The sequence below is a fragment of the Haemaphysalis longicornis genome, unplaced genomic scaffold, assembly GCF_048455015.1.
Source record: "Haemaphysalis longicornis isolate Haplotype H1 unplaced genomic scaffold, Haemaphysalis longicornis Haplotype H1 scaffold_10, whole genome shotgun sequence".
Classification (NCBI taxonomy): domain Eukaryota; kingdom Metazoa; phylum Arthropoda; class Arachnida; order Ixodida; family Ixodidae; genus Haemaphysalis; species Haemaphysalis longicornis.
In genome coordinates, this window is record NW_027526204.1 from 129,798,425 (window position 1) to 129,816,749 (window position 18,325).

At 44.2% G+C, this 18,325-nt stretch overlaps 1 protein-coding gene across 1 annotated transcript in view; it reads right to left on the reverse strand.

Moving 5' to 3' along the window:
- Window positions 1–18,325, reverse strand: part of Trpa1 (Transient receptor potential cation channel A1) — a 221,924-nt gene that overhangs the window by 7,034 nt on the left and 196,565 nt on the right. The window contains exons 18-24 of the mRNA XM_077690748.1: window positions 13,549–13,635; window positions 11,993–12,168; window positions 9,752–9,884; window positions 8,592–8,651; window positions 5,440–5,643; window positions 3,886–3,954; window positions 2,116–2,226 (exon numbers count right to left, since the gene is read on the reverse strand). Of these exons, the coding sequence (XP_077546874.1) occupies window positions 2,116–2,226; window positions 3,886–3,954; window positions 5,440–5,643; window positions 8,592–8,651; window positions 9,752–9,884; window positions 11,993–12,168; window positions 13,549–13,635 (840 nt within the window). The remainder of the gene's footprint in view (window positions 1–2,115; window positions 2,227–3,885; window positions 3,955–5,439; window positions 5,644–8,591; window positions 8,652–9,751; window positions 9,885–11,992; window positions 12,169–13,548; window positions 13,636–18,325) is intronic.

Sequence of the window (18,325 nt, forward strand, 5' to 3'; positions counted from 1 at the left end):
CACACACACACAACTACAAAGAAAGAAAGATGCATTTATTCACAGACACCTGTTTGTGTTGTCGTTGTACTTGATTGCTAGAGCGGATCTCAGCTTTGAAATTTCGTGTCAGTACTCCTTTAAGCAGGTGCATTAGCCCTTCTCACGCCCGATTCTTGGCCGATCCCCCACGTGGGTATGTGCCATGTCAGCGGCCAGACAGCGCGTGCCCATCTCCCCCCGTTGCCAACGAAGACGAGGAGATTCCTGGCCAATCCCCCACGTGGGTATGTGATGCGGACATCACCGGTGGACGCAGGTTCAGGGTCGCTTAAGAAGTGCATTGCACTTAAAATTCTTTCTTCCTGAAAAGCTGTTGAGGTATACTAGCCTCGGCAGATATATAATTAATGAGAGCACAACATTTTGCTGAAAGTTCGGAATGTAAACACCAGGGTCGTCGTTATGAAAAGAAGTTGTTATGAAACGGCTTTTCACTTTGGCAGGTTACAGTAAGCACAATCCTTCCGTGTGCTCTTTCAAGAGCTGCCCAGAGGGTGTACACAGTCGTCAGCGCGTTGCTAACGGACAGGGCAGGAGATGGGTGCAAAAGAGAAGAATGAACAATTCGCGTTTTTTTTTTGTTTCCAACGACTTTACAAGCGTGAAGTTCCCAGAAGTGAATATACTAAACATGCCGAATTGCTCGTAAATGACGCCTTACATGTTGAATGGCACCAATGCTGTCCTTCTACAACGAGGAGTTTAACTGTAGTCATCTTTTTTTCCCACCCCCAAAAATGCAGTTAATTTGGTGGCGTAAGATAACTCCTGCTGTGTCACCTTATTGTCTCACCCATGAAACGTGCGTTCACCTGAAGTTCTGAATGCCTGTTTCGAAGCGCTACGTTGGTCGCATTGCGTGAGTTTTGGGACTGCCACAACAGCCCCGAAAAAACCGGTGTACCCAGTACAACGCATCGTGTAGGGCTACGCTGTGGGTAGTAACACCGTGCGACGTTTTACACCCGCACGAAATGTAAAAAAACGCATGCACCCTATACTGTCTAACGACGACGACGGTTGAACGCGAAGCTTTGTCGTGATGGACTCTTAATCCCACACTGCGAGTATGTGCTACTCTGGAGGTACGCACACCCTTTATAGAACACACACTGCAACTCTCAGGTGTGTACTCCGTAGGTCTAACGTTTGGGTTAGGGGTGTACGGAGCGAATTGGTACCTGCTGCTTGGCGTTCACTTCGACCATGTCAACGTGGGGGAATCGAATAGACGCCTGAGTCATAAAGCGAGGGACCTAGGTTCGAGTGCGACCAAGGGAAGCGTTTTTTTTTTTTCGTTCACTTCAACCACGATCATTCATCACCGTCGTCAGAGAAAGTTGGCTTTCCTGCAAGGCGTACTGGCGTACAACAGCATGAGCGAGGACACTAAAGCTCCGCTTTAAAAACTGGAAGTAAGCGTTGGCTTATATAACAGCTGCGGGCATGTGTGACTCCGTGGGTATGTAACACTCTAAGTATTAGGACTAGCACAAAGCCAAAGGTTCTGGTGGTGACGGTCGGCCAAGACACCTTCGCGGGTGAGTTCTCAAATATGCTGAAAAGAGAATTCTGCAACAAGAGTGCCTGATTATTCAAGTAAGCATGCTGCTGCGCTCTTTGTGGCATGTGTCACTGGTATGGTTTATCTCATTCTGATGTTATGCTGTATAATTTGTTCGAGGCGGACATTGCACAGCTGTAAAAACAAAAATTTAAGGTTGGCACTTGGCCGACCATTTCCAGTGGTGCACACGCACTCTAGCGTTCGGAAACTTGCGAGTTTTCCATCAACCTAATGCCAATGATCGATGTCGATTAGCAACGTCAACGGGAAATCTTCAGAGCCTCTTGTATTGCCGAAGAAGGCCTTTCGTATTGCCTGAGCCATTTGTATTGCCGAAGAAGCACCCCATCTGTGGCACTACCTAGCAAAAAAAATGTGGTTCTTCAAGGGTTTATTATCAAGAGTACGTGTAGGGTGGAACAAATAAACACGAACATTGCATATTCCAGCTGTCACGTATACCTTTAGGCAAGCAACAGTGTGAGGTGCGCAATATCGTTTCTTACCACGTAGGACGAAGACCCTTTCTGGTTGGGGTACACGTACACCTCGGTCTTGTCGACAATTGTGAGAATTCGACGAGGCAGCTTCCGCTCCAGATCCGTGTGCAGCTCCACCTACGGCGAACGACACAAGTTCGAGGTATTTTTATCGGACAGCATCGCTAAGCCTACAAAGCCTTCGACGTACACGAATTGATTGATGGTAACCTAAAGCAGGCAATGCATTGACTAAGTACTGGATCCTAGCGAGAAGAGGACACCTCCAAAAGCATTCTGCACTAGCTCTGTTAAAGGTGCAGTGTGCGCTACACCAACTCGTCCTGGCTATGGCTTTAAGTGTCCTCTGCTTATCCTCTCCCTCCCCCCTTGCCCTTTCCCATAACGTTGGGCTTAAAGGGGCCATGCCGACAAAATGCAAGCTTGGTTTATTCCACAAGTTGCCTCGTTAGAATAACGCTCACACCACTTTTGGCGCAAACTTCACTCAATAAAGCTGTATAATTAGGAAAAAAGAGAATGGCCACGTGATCCACTGGCTACTTTTCCAGCACTAAAAGCTATGACGTATCATTGGGAGCCGCGCGATTGGCTTAGACCGGCAAAAGCAGTCTGAAGTTAGGGAGGGCTTACAAGCTTGCAGAACAAGCTATTAGTGCCTGATTTTAATGCATTTTTTATATCAGTAAGAATGGTGGGGTAAAGAATGGAAGTTAAGAACGGACACGTAAACATAGAAGCACCAGTACGTACTGTACGCACAATGCCGGTTATAGCCGCACAGCCGTCGAACGCGTTGTGCTTGTCTGACACTGCACTGGCGAACTGGCATAGGCGACACCATCACTTAAGTGATCTTTCTTGTCGAGTCACAAACAGTGTTGCAGGACACGATTACTATCAGCCTTAACAATAATCCAGGTACAAGTCCGACCAGAAAAAAAAACCATGTGCGGACAGTGGTCCTCCAGTGGTATTGTTACGCCATCAGTGAAGGTAGACGGTAACCCGAACAACAAAAAGTCTGTTTTTGCTGTGGGCGGCAGCTTTATTCAACATACTAACTTTTGTTTTATATACCTGCCCTCTATACGTCATTGTTGACGTCACGAGACACACGATTCAGCAGAAGAATCGAGATTGTGGCTTAGAAGTTTTAATTTCTGTGAATAAAGCATCGTTTGCTGCCGGACAAGCGTTGGGGGCACTATAAAACACCAAATCATTCGAATAAAACAAACTTGTGTTTTGTCTTCATGGCCCCTTTATTCCACGAGTGCTTTAATGTTGACATCGCGTGAAGTATCCCTTACCATGCATTATACGTGAGTGTTGGTAATTTTCTACGGTGATTAATATAAAAGAACTGATTACTAACTGGGAACACAACGGTACGAAAATACCATTTATTGTCCTAGCTCATTTAGAATAACTGCCACCGCGGTCTTAAGTTTCCATTCATAAGAAGAGTATTTCAATAGGGAAGATTGTACAAGGGAGCTTTCCCATCTGCGCAACAGAGAAATCTGGAAAAAAATCACTATAAAGAAAACCTGCAAAACACTGAAACCAAGCTAAATACGTTCAGTTTCAAAAATTTCACCGCACAACCGTGATATCGGGGTGCAGAAGTTGCTTGTTTCGTTTCATATTTATTCAAGAACATGCTGTTGCTTTTTAGCGTGCTTCTTACAGCTACCAATGACGGCCCAAATATAAAGTCGGCATTGGCATTCTACGAAGGGCCTGGATACGACCAATTAGCCTACTGCTTACTTGCATCGTCAGCCTCTTGAGTTGTGCGTTGCGACGAACGGTTTCAATATCGCCAACTGCCAAGCCAATCTGGAAGGCAAGGGTGGGATAGATGGAGAAAGAGAGTCAGAGACAGCGAACAATTATCGTAATACATTGGTTTGATTTGATTATGAGGTGTAACGCGCCGACACTACATAGATAATGAGGTGCGCCGTAGTGGAGGGCTCCGGATAAAATTTGACCACCTGGGGATCTTTACCGTGCGCCGAAATCTCGAACACATGGGCGTTTCCGCTTTTCGCTCGTCCAGAAAATCTGCCGCCGCGGCCGGGAATCGAACACGGCGCAGCAGCACAACGCTATGGCAACTGGGTCACCGCGGCGGGTAATTGTCGTAATGTAGATCTTCGCTGCCAGGGGGCCGCGTCACTACCTAGCCCACCCAAGTTTTTAGAACCGTGAACGACCGAAAGGCAGGATGATTCCGCCCCGTTCCGGCAGAGGAGCGATGGTTTGTTTTCTTTGTTGCCGCAAATTAAAATACGTCGTAAAAATGTTTCTTGAAAGATAGCTGTAGTTGTGGTTACAGAACTTCGAGTGGTAATCTACGACGAGATGTACATTTGTGACTGAAATGTAGCCACCCATTTCATAAGAATTCGGACATTCTTAAGCGTTCACCCCAACATAAAAATTACTTAACCCCGATATGTCGGTTTTTGCTGGCCAAAAACAGTGGCGCCGCTTAGCGCCTAATTTCGTCAATGCCATTCCCTCTTTCTAAAATAAAGACACTACAACTATTAGCAAACGCTATCGTAACTCCCAAGAGTCGTCTCTAAGGAAGTAGATCTTGGTAGCAGCCCACTACCCATGAAGTTGGGCAGTTTTTTGTGTTTTGTACTTTTACGCTAATTTTCTGCACTTTCAAGAAGTGTAGTCCACTTTAAATTACTCGCCTGGCAACGGCTTTCAGTTGTTATTTTGCTCTAATATTCACGTTCATTGAAATACGTACCAGGATATTTTATGAAGCATTACTCTTCGCGCTCCATCCAACAAGTGGGAAACAAGAATGCATATCTATATGCTACTGAGCACGGAGACGCGGGTTCGATTCCCGGCCGTGGCGGCGGCTTTTCTGATGGAGGCGTAAAGCAAGAAATCCACCGTGTTCGAGATTTCGGCGCACGTTAAAGATCCCCAGGTGGTCGAAATTAATCCCGAGCCCTCCACTACGGCGCGCCTCATCGCCTGCGTTGCGTCGGCGCGCTAATCCATACAACCAATCAATGCACATCTGTAATTGCTTAGCAGCAATTTTGGCTTCTAGGTGTTATTTACAGAGGGAAAAGCTTATGTTGACATGGGTGAACACAGGGGCTGTACACAGAGGATCAAAAACTTCTCACGAAAAAAAAAAACGCTAAATCTTTGCGGATTTACGCAACATGTTTACGGGCTGTTTATCTTTCCTGTGTCTGAATACAATGTAATTGAGAAAGAGAGAGACGGAGGGAGGGAGGGAGGGAGAGAGGGAGGGAGGGAGTATGGAGAGAGAGACGGGCGTACCAGCAGGTTCATCAGTAGGATGGGCATGAGCACGATGAATACTACGAGAAACCAGGTCGCGGCCACGATTTGGTACCAGGCCGAGGATTCCAGCGCCCGCATCGGCCGCAGATAGGTGCCCAGGAAGTCCAGCTCGCCCAACATCATGGTGCCCACGCGAACCAGCGAGATGACCGGGTTGTGGAAACCCTTGTCGCTCATGTTCTGATAGTGGTGTAAAAGAAGGGTAGGGGGACAGGCGCAATCAATGGACAAAAACTTGAATAAGCGCTTCTTATAACGCGCTCATTTGCGAAAGATTACCACAAGAAGTAAACAGTCAAGGGGCACAAACATTACGTTTCCGTTAGCCTACCAAGGCTTTGGACTGGACGAGTTGGTACATGTTTGATTGGATGAATGAACGCCTAGAAATACCTTCTGGCAACAACATTGCGCATGCCTGAATAGCTATGCGTCACATGAACAAAATCTTCAGTAACCACATCGTTTTGAATGCTTATTTCTTTACCAGACAGGAGCAATGACGTGTCACTGACGCAATCGTTTCCTCCTTTCATTATATAGAAAGCCTCCAAAATTTTCCTTCGGTTTTTAGTGCTTCCCCGACCTCATATGCTGGCGTTGCCAAAGACCGGAGTGCAGCCGCACTGCCTACAATGCCTCGGCCGATGAGCACCGTCACTCATAGAAAGGGAAACCTTGTGCTTTCTGAGGCGATCATTAATGTTTCTCTATTATTATCATTATCATTTTATCGTTTATCTGTAGTATCTCTAGGTATCGTTTAGCTGTAGTATCTCTAGGCGTTATAGTGCCTTGTTCGTTCAGTTGTTAGTGCAAGCTTGTCCCGTCGTTTTCTTGTACTGTGTCCTGAGTTTACCGCTGGTTTTTCATCCAAGCATTCAGTTAGCCTGCATGCCTTTTCTCGTAAGGGCATAATGCATGTCAGCGAACTTTTGTTGGTTGCAATGTAAGAGGAGCAGCTTTCCGGAATCGTGATAGCGATGAAAATGAGTGACAAGCTTTTTGAACAAGGTCGCTTGAAGTGGGAGCGAGCCAGAAGAACAAAGGATGGAGAGTGAATACAAATTGGGGATATCGCCCGTCTCCTTACTTAAAAAAAATGGCCTGAACGTGTTTGCTTGCTCCACAAAGTCTGTCATCAGAAATTTTCGCACATCATGCCATTATTTAAGAAGCAAGCTGTTTTAGGTAAGCAATAATACGTGCAAATGTCTCTTTAATAAGATCATTTTTTCGCTTCTGATCAATGTATAGTGCGTTATAAGCCGCGCGAAATTTTAAATGAAGAAACGTAGCGTGTTTTGCTTCGTCCCTTTCAAGCAAAACGTGGCGTAATAGCGCGAATGTTATTAAAAACACGTACCCAGCTAACATTCAGAAAATACGTTTACAAAAGCTGTGTCCTCATAGCACGTGACATTTTTCACCAGAACTGACGACGGGGCGCGCTTTATTCCCATTAGCCGCCAGGCGTGCAATAGCGCGTGCGTCGGAAATATTACACAACAGGACACGCGTTGGGTTTGCAGAAGTAGCATGTACAGAATTTGCGTAGCATTCACCGACATAGCACCTACAAAAGGAGCGGGGTCTCTCCCGCAGTCTCAGTTAGCCTTCGGCACCTGTGGAGGCTGTATCGCACCCACATGAATAGCGATTCGGCAACGAGTAGCTGTACTGAGTCCAATTTCGAGGTTACAGACTTGCGTGAACACCGGCCGAAGACTCGTGGTGATGCTATACTCGGGGACAACTTAATAACGACAACGATGATGATGATGATGATTGCTATTGGTTTCCCCTTTGAAGAGGGGTGTGACATGCCATCTTACCAAAAAGGACTAATGTAACCATGTTTACACACTCTTGGTTTAAAACTAGCGCTGCTTAGGGCAGGCACTAAAGCTTATTAGGCACGAAATACTTTTTTTTTTCCATGTTACAGGTGGTAACTGTCCTAGGCAATATTCCCCTCTCTGCTTTTCGTCCACCAGCATTCTAATCTTCTTTTCGTCCCCTCGACAGCCTTGAAGTTAACTTCCCCTGTGATATCCTTAAATCCTAGGGCTTCTGGAAGCCCAATATTCCCTTCATGTAGATTTGGATGGATACCCTCAAATTCTTCCCCTCTTTTTTTTCACCTCACTATGTTCACCCCCATCTGAAGTAGCAAGCCCCGCCGTTTGTGGGGCTAACCTCTTCAGTTTTCATTAAAGTTTTCTCTCTCTCTCAAATTCTAACACTATGTGCCGCATAGTTTCTGTTTCTTTTCCGCAGACCACGCATACCCCACCATTTTGTGAATACTTCCCCACAAAACTCTTAGTTCGCAGGCAACCTGCTCTAGCCTCAAAAAGCAAAGCACTGTCCTGGGAATTATCGTAGAAATTTTCCTTTCTGATGTTCAATTTCTCAGCCCTGTACATCTCTAACGACGTTTTAGCTTCCATTTTTTCTTTCCATTTATTCGTTTCAATCTGCCTTGCCTCTTTTTTGGTTACCTTGGCTGTTTTGGATTCTCCACTGCTCTTTCCGTATTTCATCGTTAGCCTTCTGGTCTAACGGAAGTTGGCCCTGCACCACATCACCGCAGCCGGAAGTTACTCCGCGCGGGAAAAAAGTGCTTTAGTGCGACTATTTTAAAAATGAAGGCAGTCATTTCCGTGATTTCTCGCGCTTAATCTTCTTTCAAATTCCTGAAGCGTCTCCAAAAAGACTAGGTGGGTAAAAGAAGACGATGCTACGCATTAAGTGCAATCATGTTTCAAAACGCGCCCGCGTTGACATCCAGGTCCGTCGTTTCGGCGGAGTGTTAGGCTACATACGCTACATGAACTTGCGGCCGAGTATAGCCAAGAGAAAAGCTTCCATGGTGTCATATAATAAGAATGTGCTTAGACGTCTTCTGCACTTTTCCGAAAATAGGTAAGCGTGAACCTTACTATAAATAAAATTGATGGATGTTGCTGAATGAATATTAAGTTTACTTATCTGGAATTAAAGAGGCAATAATTATAAAGAAACAATACAAGGCAAAAAGGCAATATGAGGCAAGGTCATTAGGACGTTCATTTCTTTACAACCATTACGTACGCTTATTGCGACCAGAGGAGACGTTCTCTTACCATGGACCTCATTGTGATGTTTCCTGTGTAAGGATCAACAACTGGAGTTTTGACGTTCATCTGTAAGAAGATAAGCGACACGTAGTTAGGTAAGCGACCGCCCACAGAGCGTACTTAGGTAACTGAAGAAAATACGCAGCTGGCGATAATATCAGATAAATACTGCTAAAATGAGTGGAACACCCCCACGCCCGCAGACACCCCCGCACGCACACACGCAGGCACGCACGCCACACATTGAGCATTTAGTACGTGCCGTGCGTTGCAACGCATTTTTGTTTCATATCTTCATCAAACTTTTTCATACTTTCATCATCTTATCAAAAATATCTTCAGTAATAACTAATCTCGTCTTTACACAGAGTTATAACATATTTTGCAGTATAATCGCAGAATGCGCAACTTACGGAGCGAATAGTTGTTTTAATAACTTGAGTTTTACTAACGCGAGGTGGGAGCCTCGAACAAGCATCATCCGACTTTATTTCTTTCAAAATTAAAAAAAAAACACGCGTGGTACCATAAGAGCCATAGTATCCTGAAAATTCGAATACTAAGCAGCTCAAGCCCGACAGAACATTGATTGGTAAACGCTTGAACCAAATCGTAAATGTACCAGAGAGTGTCAGTCAAGGTGACTGTGCAGCAGCTACGACTGGTTTGAGCCTACCTGGTCCTATCCACACAATGTCTTTTTTTATTTCAGCTAGCAATCAGGGTTGATTTGAACGTGCTTGGGTTATAGCACATTCACGATATATCAAAATTGCTGGAAGGCTATGACTTGTCTGCTATACCAGCTTTGAAATGCACAACGATTAACGAAGTGGAAAGAGCTGCGATCACTAAAACGACTTTCGCTCCAGCCGTTTCGGTATTCACTTGAACTACGTTCATAAACCCCTGCTTTTAGTATGATTTAGAAGCAATTTAACTAAAATCTTGAGCGCCTAGAGTGTGCCTTTGCCTAGAGTCTATAAAATCTTAGTTCATGAAGTTTAAACCATAAAATACTTAGTAAAGAAAACGTAGAGTCGGTCTTAAAAAATCCTCGTAAGTATGCACATTGTTTCTACCGAGCCCATTACGTTACCCACGACATGGAGTAATGCAAAAAATCTAATGTGGTCGTAGTTAGTAAGGCGTGTGTGTGTACTCACGTCAATTTTCGCGAGAAGAATGTGGAAGCTCAGTCCGAAGGCAATTATTAGAACGGAGAAGACGAACATGACTTTGAGTAGTGTAGAGAGAATTTCTAAGAACATGACGACGTAGAGGCCGATCCGGTTGAACCTGAAGACAACAAAAAAAAAGGTAATAAAATTCAGGTTGCACCGTCACGTTACGACACCGTGCACCGCAAATAAGGACTAATAAATAATTAAGGCCCTCTGGTGTGACCCAATGTTATGGAAGATGTGTCACGCTTACAAACACAAGGAAAAACAGTGATCCTTGAGTGCTCGGATTTGTTAGGTGTGAGAAATAAAGTGTCCCAATTTTCTGTAACACTGTTCAGTGGGCCCAAAAGAAGATTATTTAAAAACTTTCTGCACATTGTTTGTGCAACAGTAAACGATTTTTGGAACGATTTGCTGGGTGAAACCTTTCAAAATTGCGTTGCAAGGGGTAATTCATTGACAACCCTGTGTTTTCACGTTGATTAGAACGAATTTAATGCTATTAAAAAGAGATTACGTGGTACCAAGTTAGTTGGGGCCGTAAAAATTTACGTAATTGTCATCACGCTTGGTATTAGACGTATGCGCATTTGGCTGATTTCGTGGAAAATTACGTATTAATTGATAAGGACTGATATGCAAAAAACAATTAAATTAGAGGCGGTGTCTGAGACGTAGAATTCGGGCGTAGGTAGATAAACTACAATGAGATATTATATCGTCTATACGAAATGTTGGGTCTGCGCAAAAGAGCAGATGATATATTCTTTGGTGTACGACTTTCCAATCGAGCAGAGAGAATTGCAGTAATGAATTTTTTTAATGGGAAAATATCAAGATATGCTAAAACTACACCGCGACCAGGTGTTATTACTAGCGGTATTTGAGACAGCACAAGAATATAGGACAAACTGCGCCCCCAAACCATCTGAGACGATACTACTGATGCGTAGTAAGGAACTAAAGCACGGCAATAAGCTGCGAAAATAAAAGTAAGAATATTTCGTTATGTGGCCAATGGCGGTGTTTTAGATTTATGTTATGTTTCGACGAGGGCTTGTGCAAGAAAAAAAAAACCTGGGCACCGATTTTAAATTTAGGGATTGATTTTAGCAAGCAAATTAAGAACGTTAGCTGTCCTTCTTGTCAGCTATTCCGTTACAGGAAACTAGAAATAAAACTTAATCGAAAGAAAACAAGGAGATGCGTTGTGTCATGAGAATTTTGTGCACCGTAGACACGCGAGCACCTTGCTTAAGTTTTGAGTCTCGCTAGTTTCCGCTTCGTATTCAAATTGTCGAAACACACACTTTTAAATTTGACCGATTGCTACGCATAAACAGGACCGATTAAAATTCTGTAGGTGATAAGTCCCCTTTTAGCTACTGATCGCGGATATAGCTATTTAACTTCTTTAGCTGCTACTGCTACTGCAGTTATCAGAATCGAAAGCGACCAATTTCCTATTTATGCTTTTAAAGCGCGCTTTGTTCTTAACAGGCAAGTTCTGCGGCGAAGCAGGCCACTAAAACGTAAAGAGAGCTGTTTCATATCTGGTTTTAAAAAGCGCTGTAATTTCAACTCATGAAGTGTGCACCAAAGCCAACCTAATTCCTAAAGAAGCAGTGAACAATGGTGCAAGTTAGTGGCTCTACCTCGGCCACGGTTGGCGTACTAAGCGATCGATAACGCTCATTCGACCGCTCAGGTGGCAGCACTCGAAAACTGGCCGTCCGACTTCTCTGCGGGATTTTTTACGGCAATAAATGAAAAATAGCAGAAGATGTTGTGCACAAAGTGGCCGGTGCACGAATCCATCTTGCCATCCCACGATGCGTCAGTTCCGTTCTCTCAAATTAAACAGGCGTGGAGCGCAACTAACTGTCGTCATAGTTGTGGTATTATTTTTCAGTACTATATTGCAATTGAAAATTGTAACCAATTGTGTGTCTCTCTCCCCCCCTTCCCCTCCGCTGTATTTAGGCTGGTTCCCATGAGGGGTTTCAATACAATATTATCGCCCACTGTAAAACCGAGCTGGATATGATGATTGTTACTCATACTCACTCATTTAGGCATTGCATAGGTCTTAATAGTTTGCTAGTTGTTCCTGTCCACAAACTAGCAGGACCAACTTAGTTTATTTGGGTGCGCAAAAAATTGACATGAATATATAAAAGAGGCGGGCCTGACAGGAAAGACATGCGATACAGCCCTCACCTCTGCAGGTAAAGCAGGTAGTTGAACCAGGCCAGAAACACGGCTAATGCAGCCATGATGTATTGATTGCTCCTGTCTACAACCGTGGTTGAGAGATGTCCGGCGGCCATGAGACCACCGGAGATGTATAGCGTCCACTCGAAGACGTTCATAATGTCCAGGAAGTACTTGGCTCGCTAAAAGAGGGAATGCCGACAAGATGAAAGATGCTTCCACAAGTTTGGACACTAGAACCAATGACAGATACCCGAAACTATCTTCTAGTTAAATTGTTGCACTCCCTTGTCGAAACAAGGCTACCGAGTAGACCAATTCCCTTAGCCGTGCTAGCGAAATTGTCACTGTGTTCAATAGCTATTATTTGCAGTAGAGAATTGCTAATTTCAGCAGTAAAAGTCACATTCGTTTAATGATTGGTTATAGCCTGTATTCAATAGCGAGGGACGCATGCAGGCAACCATGTGAGTGCGCCGTCACTGTTTATGTCGGGCTCCGCGGGATGGCGGTACTTGTCCGTGCTTAGAGCATGATATGGGTTGGACATTCCAAGCTCTAGCCCGCCGAACCCAAAGTAATGCCTCGAATTCAGTGTGAGTGCGATTAATAACAACTCTGTTTACACCACCTTTGAGAATCGGGTTGAAACGGGGCCGACGACGCACACCGGTGTTATATTTTTCTTAGGCGTGCGGCCGCAGTGGCACAAGCTGCGCCATGTCTGTGGCACTTCGACCATGTTCGTGGCCGTTTCAGTGTTGCCAAACGAAGAAACTGACAGCTAAACTTTTCATTGAATACCACCTATACGATACTAGGTAAAAATAACTGCTGTATTGATACAGGGCAGTGAAATTGCGTAAAAAGCAGCAAATACGCATTACATATTTTGTTCGCCACTGTATGCAGCCGTGGCCACCTTTTCAGATGGTGACGGTTAATTTTTTACAAGAACACTTCCAATATCCCCCTTCCCAATTAATTCGTTCTTATTCCAAAAAAAAAATCCAATTATTGCGTTTTCGGACGCAGGGGACAGAAGACAACTCAGAGTTCTCGCATAATGCAGAAAGAGCCCTTGACGCCATTGTTCCGCCTCGACAGGGGCACAGATGACTCAGCAGGACACCAAATCAGTTGGCAACAAATAGAAGAACACCATGTTATCGAGACAAAACATTGAACATCTCGTTGCCGCTCGTTTCTGTAAATTTGGGGTAGCACAAAATAGCTATTTTTTAATTATTATTTTATTCAACGAAGCTATATAAAATGTTTATAAAACTACCGTTGACAAGAATTTAAGATAAAAAATGGCCGTAAAATAAAAAAAGAAGTCAACTGAAATATACTTCTGTATTTAGGTCGTCTTCATGCCGCATTTCTGTTGATCCGCAGTTATGTAAGATCCGTTAACTTTAGATATTGTCTACACCCAGATTAAGTCTACACCCCCCATCTACACCCAGATTATCTACATCCAGTCCTTTTCGCGCACAACTTCCTTCTTCTCATGAAAAAACGCACTCAAACACAGAAATGAAATACCAACTGCTTACCTGCTGATACATCTGGTAAAATTCCTTTACTATGTTGAAACCCACAAACGCGAGCACGATCACAGAAGTAAGGGAAACCATGGTTGCCTGCGGAAAATCAAATACTGGTTAAGAATAGGAGGCATGACCCTGTCACACTGAACGGTGAGAGCGGCATAAGCAAAGTTGTCTAGCACAATAAAGTAAACTCTCGATAAACGGAACTTCAAGGGGCGGAAAAAAATTAGTTCCGTTTAGCAGGAGTTCCGTTTACTGCGACAGATGTGTGAAAGTGCAAATTTATGTGGTTACACACTCTTAATACCATTTTATGGAACTTTAAGCACTAGAAGGTGAATGTAGGTGATAGTTTTTCAGAAAGCAAGAAAACTGCAAGGGGTTAGGCACAGCATTCACAAAGTTGATTTAACAATATTGAGTCGCTGTGCACTACCGACCAGATTTAGGGGAAAATCCTCAAGGTGGAGCAAGTTTCTGTGAAGAAAAATTTGACATCCACCAAAATGCAGCCATACGGCTACAAAGGAAAGCTATACAGCTTTCTCAGAAACTTTGCAGTTGAAGAAAAATCCTGGACCAGGACGAATTTTTCTTCAATTGCGGAGTTTCTGAGAAAGCTGTATAGCTTTCCTTTGCAGCCGTATGGCTGCATTTAGGTGGATGTCAACTTTTCCTTCGCAGCTGTGCACTACCAAATGCATCAATTATTTTTGTTTGAGTCCTTGCAACTGCATCTTCCCGGAAACTAGATGCGTCAACTTCGCGAGTGCATACAATCCACCAACTTTAGAAGACGGCAACGCGGTAATGAAGCGCGAACAGCCCCACGATGGCACGAACAAAGCGGCAGGAGCTGAGACCTGTAACCTCAGCGTCTTGAATCGAGACGAACGACTGGAACAATAACTGCGATGTTGCATTCGTCACGCTTACACGGCTGACCCCAAAGAGACGAGGCTTACGAGGCCAACGAGGCTAAAAAAACATCGAGGAAAAAACAAAACAAAAACCAAATGGCCGGAACCGTAAAAAGCTTTCTCATTCCAATGGGCTTTACAAGAAGTTCCATTTTTGGTTCCGTTTACACGGTGACGCGGAAATTTTAGTTCCGATAACAAAGAGTTTTCTTACGTTATCTTTTGCGTTACGTAATACAAAACCAACCAACTTACAGGCTACTGTTCCGTTTAAGCGGTAATTCCGTTTAAGCGATTACAGTTTAACGAGATTTTACTGTAGAAGAAAAAGTTATTGGGAAAGTTTGCTTACAAACTTTCGTAAAACGCACGGCAAAGTTTACGGACAACTTCCCCGATCTAGATTAGAGTTCGCCGTTCGCATAACTCGCGTCCGCCTGAATGCCATTCAAAGCTGTGCGGCTTATATTATATTTCTGGGTAGACATGTTTAAGTGCAGAGTACTTTAGGGGTTCGCTTTGTCGTCGTAGCTCGCTCGCTGGACCCAAGTAGAGCCACACTGCGTTCCGTCGTTGCGGCTGTCGTCGCGGCGTAACCCAGAGGCTTCGAAAGCCAAGCCGTTTATATAGTCATAAGCTTTCGAAACTCTTTAACCGCTGGCGCTTGTAATATATCTCCCCGTTGTTGGGCATTTGAGGTACATTTGAGGCAAAATATACGTAACTAACCAGCAGCGCCCGCGTTTATTTAGTTAGGAACACCCAGTTGGTTTGGTTTTTACTATAGTAAGAGAAAAAAAGTGGCAGTGCAACGCCGGCACGTGCGGGAGGAAAAGCAAGCACAAGAAGAACAGAACTCGCGATGGCGCAGTTTCAGGCAGGGGGCGCGCGAGCACTGCGAAGGCTGGAAATTTGAATTGCATTGGGTGGTAGCAGTGAGCGGTGTTGCGACCGAGTGGGGGAACCCGATCCGAGCTCCGTGGCCTCCGACATACGAGTGGTAGCGTGTATGATGCGAGCGGCCAGCCGCTTTTGCAGCCGTGAAGAAGTCCAGAAGCCGTAGGCTAACGTAACTGTTTACTTCATAGCGAGAGGTGAGCCGAAGCCAAAGAACAATGCCCCGACGGGCGAGGTTACAATACAGGACTCGAGCAGAGCGACTGCATCAATTCGCTGCTCTAACAGGAATGGTTTACAACGCTTGCGGGGGTCTATTTATACCCAAAAGCGGTAACGATCAAAACGTCAAGAAGTGGCAACAGGCCACGAACGTCACAGACACACACAACGTTCTTTCCAGAGTTCGTGACGGTCGGTAGCCTTGGCGCACGTTGAGTCCGAGAGAGGGGAGAGAGGAGGACTCCGCTGAGTTCGCGGGGCCTGTGTCCTTGAAGAGCGTTGAGACGAGCCTCGCCGGCAGCCGCCGAAGTTTTGAAATGCGCCGAAAGAGAAGCGTCTGAGCCGGGCTTGTCGAAACTTGCCACCGACATGGTGGCGCCTGGTTTCAAAGGCGCACGCAGTGGCTTCGCCGCACAGCCGGGGAGTGATGCGGTAAAGTACGGCGGCGCTGGCCGATTCGTAACAGCGGATAACGGCGCTACAGCCCATTATGGCGAATCACTGTTCTGCACTTCCAACAGCTTTCACATTGAGTGGAACGCCTTTAATTTTTTCCTCCGTACGCCGCGTGGCGGGTCTGTGGTGACGACGCCTATATGGGGTTTGTCTAATTTGAGGCACCGATATTCTTCAACGTCCTGAAAGTGGCCGATGATAACATAGTTTGACTTGTTTGACGGTAGCGCCAACAAAAATATCCGCAAGAACACAGAGGAAGCAGTTCAAAGCCAAATGAGATTTTTATGTTTTACTTTTATTTTTCATTTCCATTTTTTTTATTATTTCATGAATATTTTAGTATCTGCCCATGATTGACGATGCTCGTTGATGTCTATTTCTGTTGAGCCCGAAGCGTCGTACCGGAAAGCGCTCAGTGCTCCTTTCGACCAAGAAGTATTTGGACACCCATACTTTCTTGGCAATCGAAAGGTTGCTTTCCCAGCAGCATGCACTGGCACTCTCAAATCTATTTTCGCACCACTCCCCAGCCCCGGGGAGTAAATATGTTGCGGCTAAACCGTTTTTTTTTTCGCTGAAGTAAAAACTACCGTTAAACAGAGCCACTGAAGGAGAGGAACAAAAAAAAGTTACTGTTGCTTCTTCCTCAGACGCCTATTCAACCTTGTTTTGTTGGAGTCAATAGCTCTTGACGAGTATGCTCCGCAAGTTCCCTTCACAACCCCAGAACCCCAGACATCACGTCCTCCGTCGACTTTAGATCGCGATATTAGAATACGGTACTTTTATGAAGTTTGCTACTTTTTACTTTCCAGGTTAGCTTGTTTAGCATCGTTCTACGGGCTTCGGTTAAATGCATACAGTACTGTCAGGGTAGGAATATTAAGAAAACTTGAGGAATTACTAGTATTATTGAATGAGATTATTACATAACAAAGCCCTTGCTGTACGGGCAGAGGTTGAACACATACAGTTAACCATTGCTATATTAAATTGTAACCACAGGAAAGAGGGTTCGTTATAGGCGATACATTTTTCGAAATTGGGCATTGTGTGTTATAATGTGCGACAGTGTGGACCATGAAACGCTTCGAATAAAGCGATTTTGTCGTAGCTGGAGTTTACTTTGATTGTGTCACAAGTTTATTTTATGTAAAAATTGCGATACGTGCGCACCTTGATCACGTAACTATTGGGTAAACGAACATTAGCATTTCGGAGTGTTGGGTATGAACGTCAAGAGTACTTAAAGTAAAGAAGATGGGAGACAAATGTACCGCCAGTTGTCTTCTTCTTCTTCTTCTTCTTCTTCTTCTTCTTCTTCTTCTTCTTCTTCTTATTTTTCTTATTCTTATTCTTATTCTTTTTGTTCTTCTTCTTCTTCTTCTTCTTCTTCTTCTTCTTCTTCTTCTTATTATTATTATTATTATTATTATTATTATTATTATTATTATTATTATTATTATACCCCAATTATACTTATTATTATTATCCCAATTATTATTATTATACCCCAAGGCTCCGTTCTGGGTCCCCTTCTTTTTTCCATTTTCATTAACGATGTTGCTTCTGCCATTCAAAATTCTTCTTTTTTGTTGTACGCTGATGATATAAAAATCTTTAGAGAAGTGCGTAGTGTTCAGGACTGTAATTCTCTTCAGGTTGATATAGCGTCATTCCATCGTTGGTGCACCAAAAACGACCTTATCTTGAACCCTTCAAAAACTAAAGTTGTCTCCTATAGTAGAAAAACTCAACAGCTGCAATACTCTTATAAAATTGCAAGCACTGCATTGCCGAGGGTGACTGAAATTCGAGACTTGGGAGTACTATTTGATACTTCTCTGACTTTCTCTTCCCACATTGCACAAATTACCCGTCGGTCTCTTCGTTGTCTGGGTGCTGTTTGCAGGTATTCTAGAGAGTTTAAAGGTCCGCTTCCTTTCTTAAAGTTGTATTCGGCTCTCTGCTTACCTCTTCTTGAATACGGGTCTGTTGTCTGGAATGGAACTTGCAAGTCCAATAGTGACCGTATCGAAAGGGTTCAAAATAAGTTCCTTTCTATCTTTAAGCACCGCTTCCGTCATGTGCAAGACGACGCAAACGGCATCATGTCTCTTCTGAAAAGCATTCCTTCCCTTCGGTGTCGACGAATGCGAGCTGATATTATCTTTCTCTATAAACTTCTTCATGGTAATATTTTGTGTGACGAGTTGGTTACACTTATCAATGTCAATTTGCCAAATAAACTTTTCAGAAAATTTCCAGCTTTCAGACCAGTT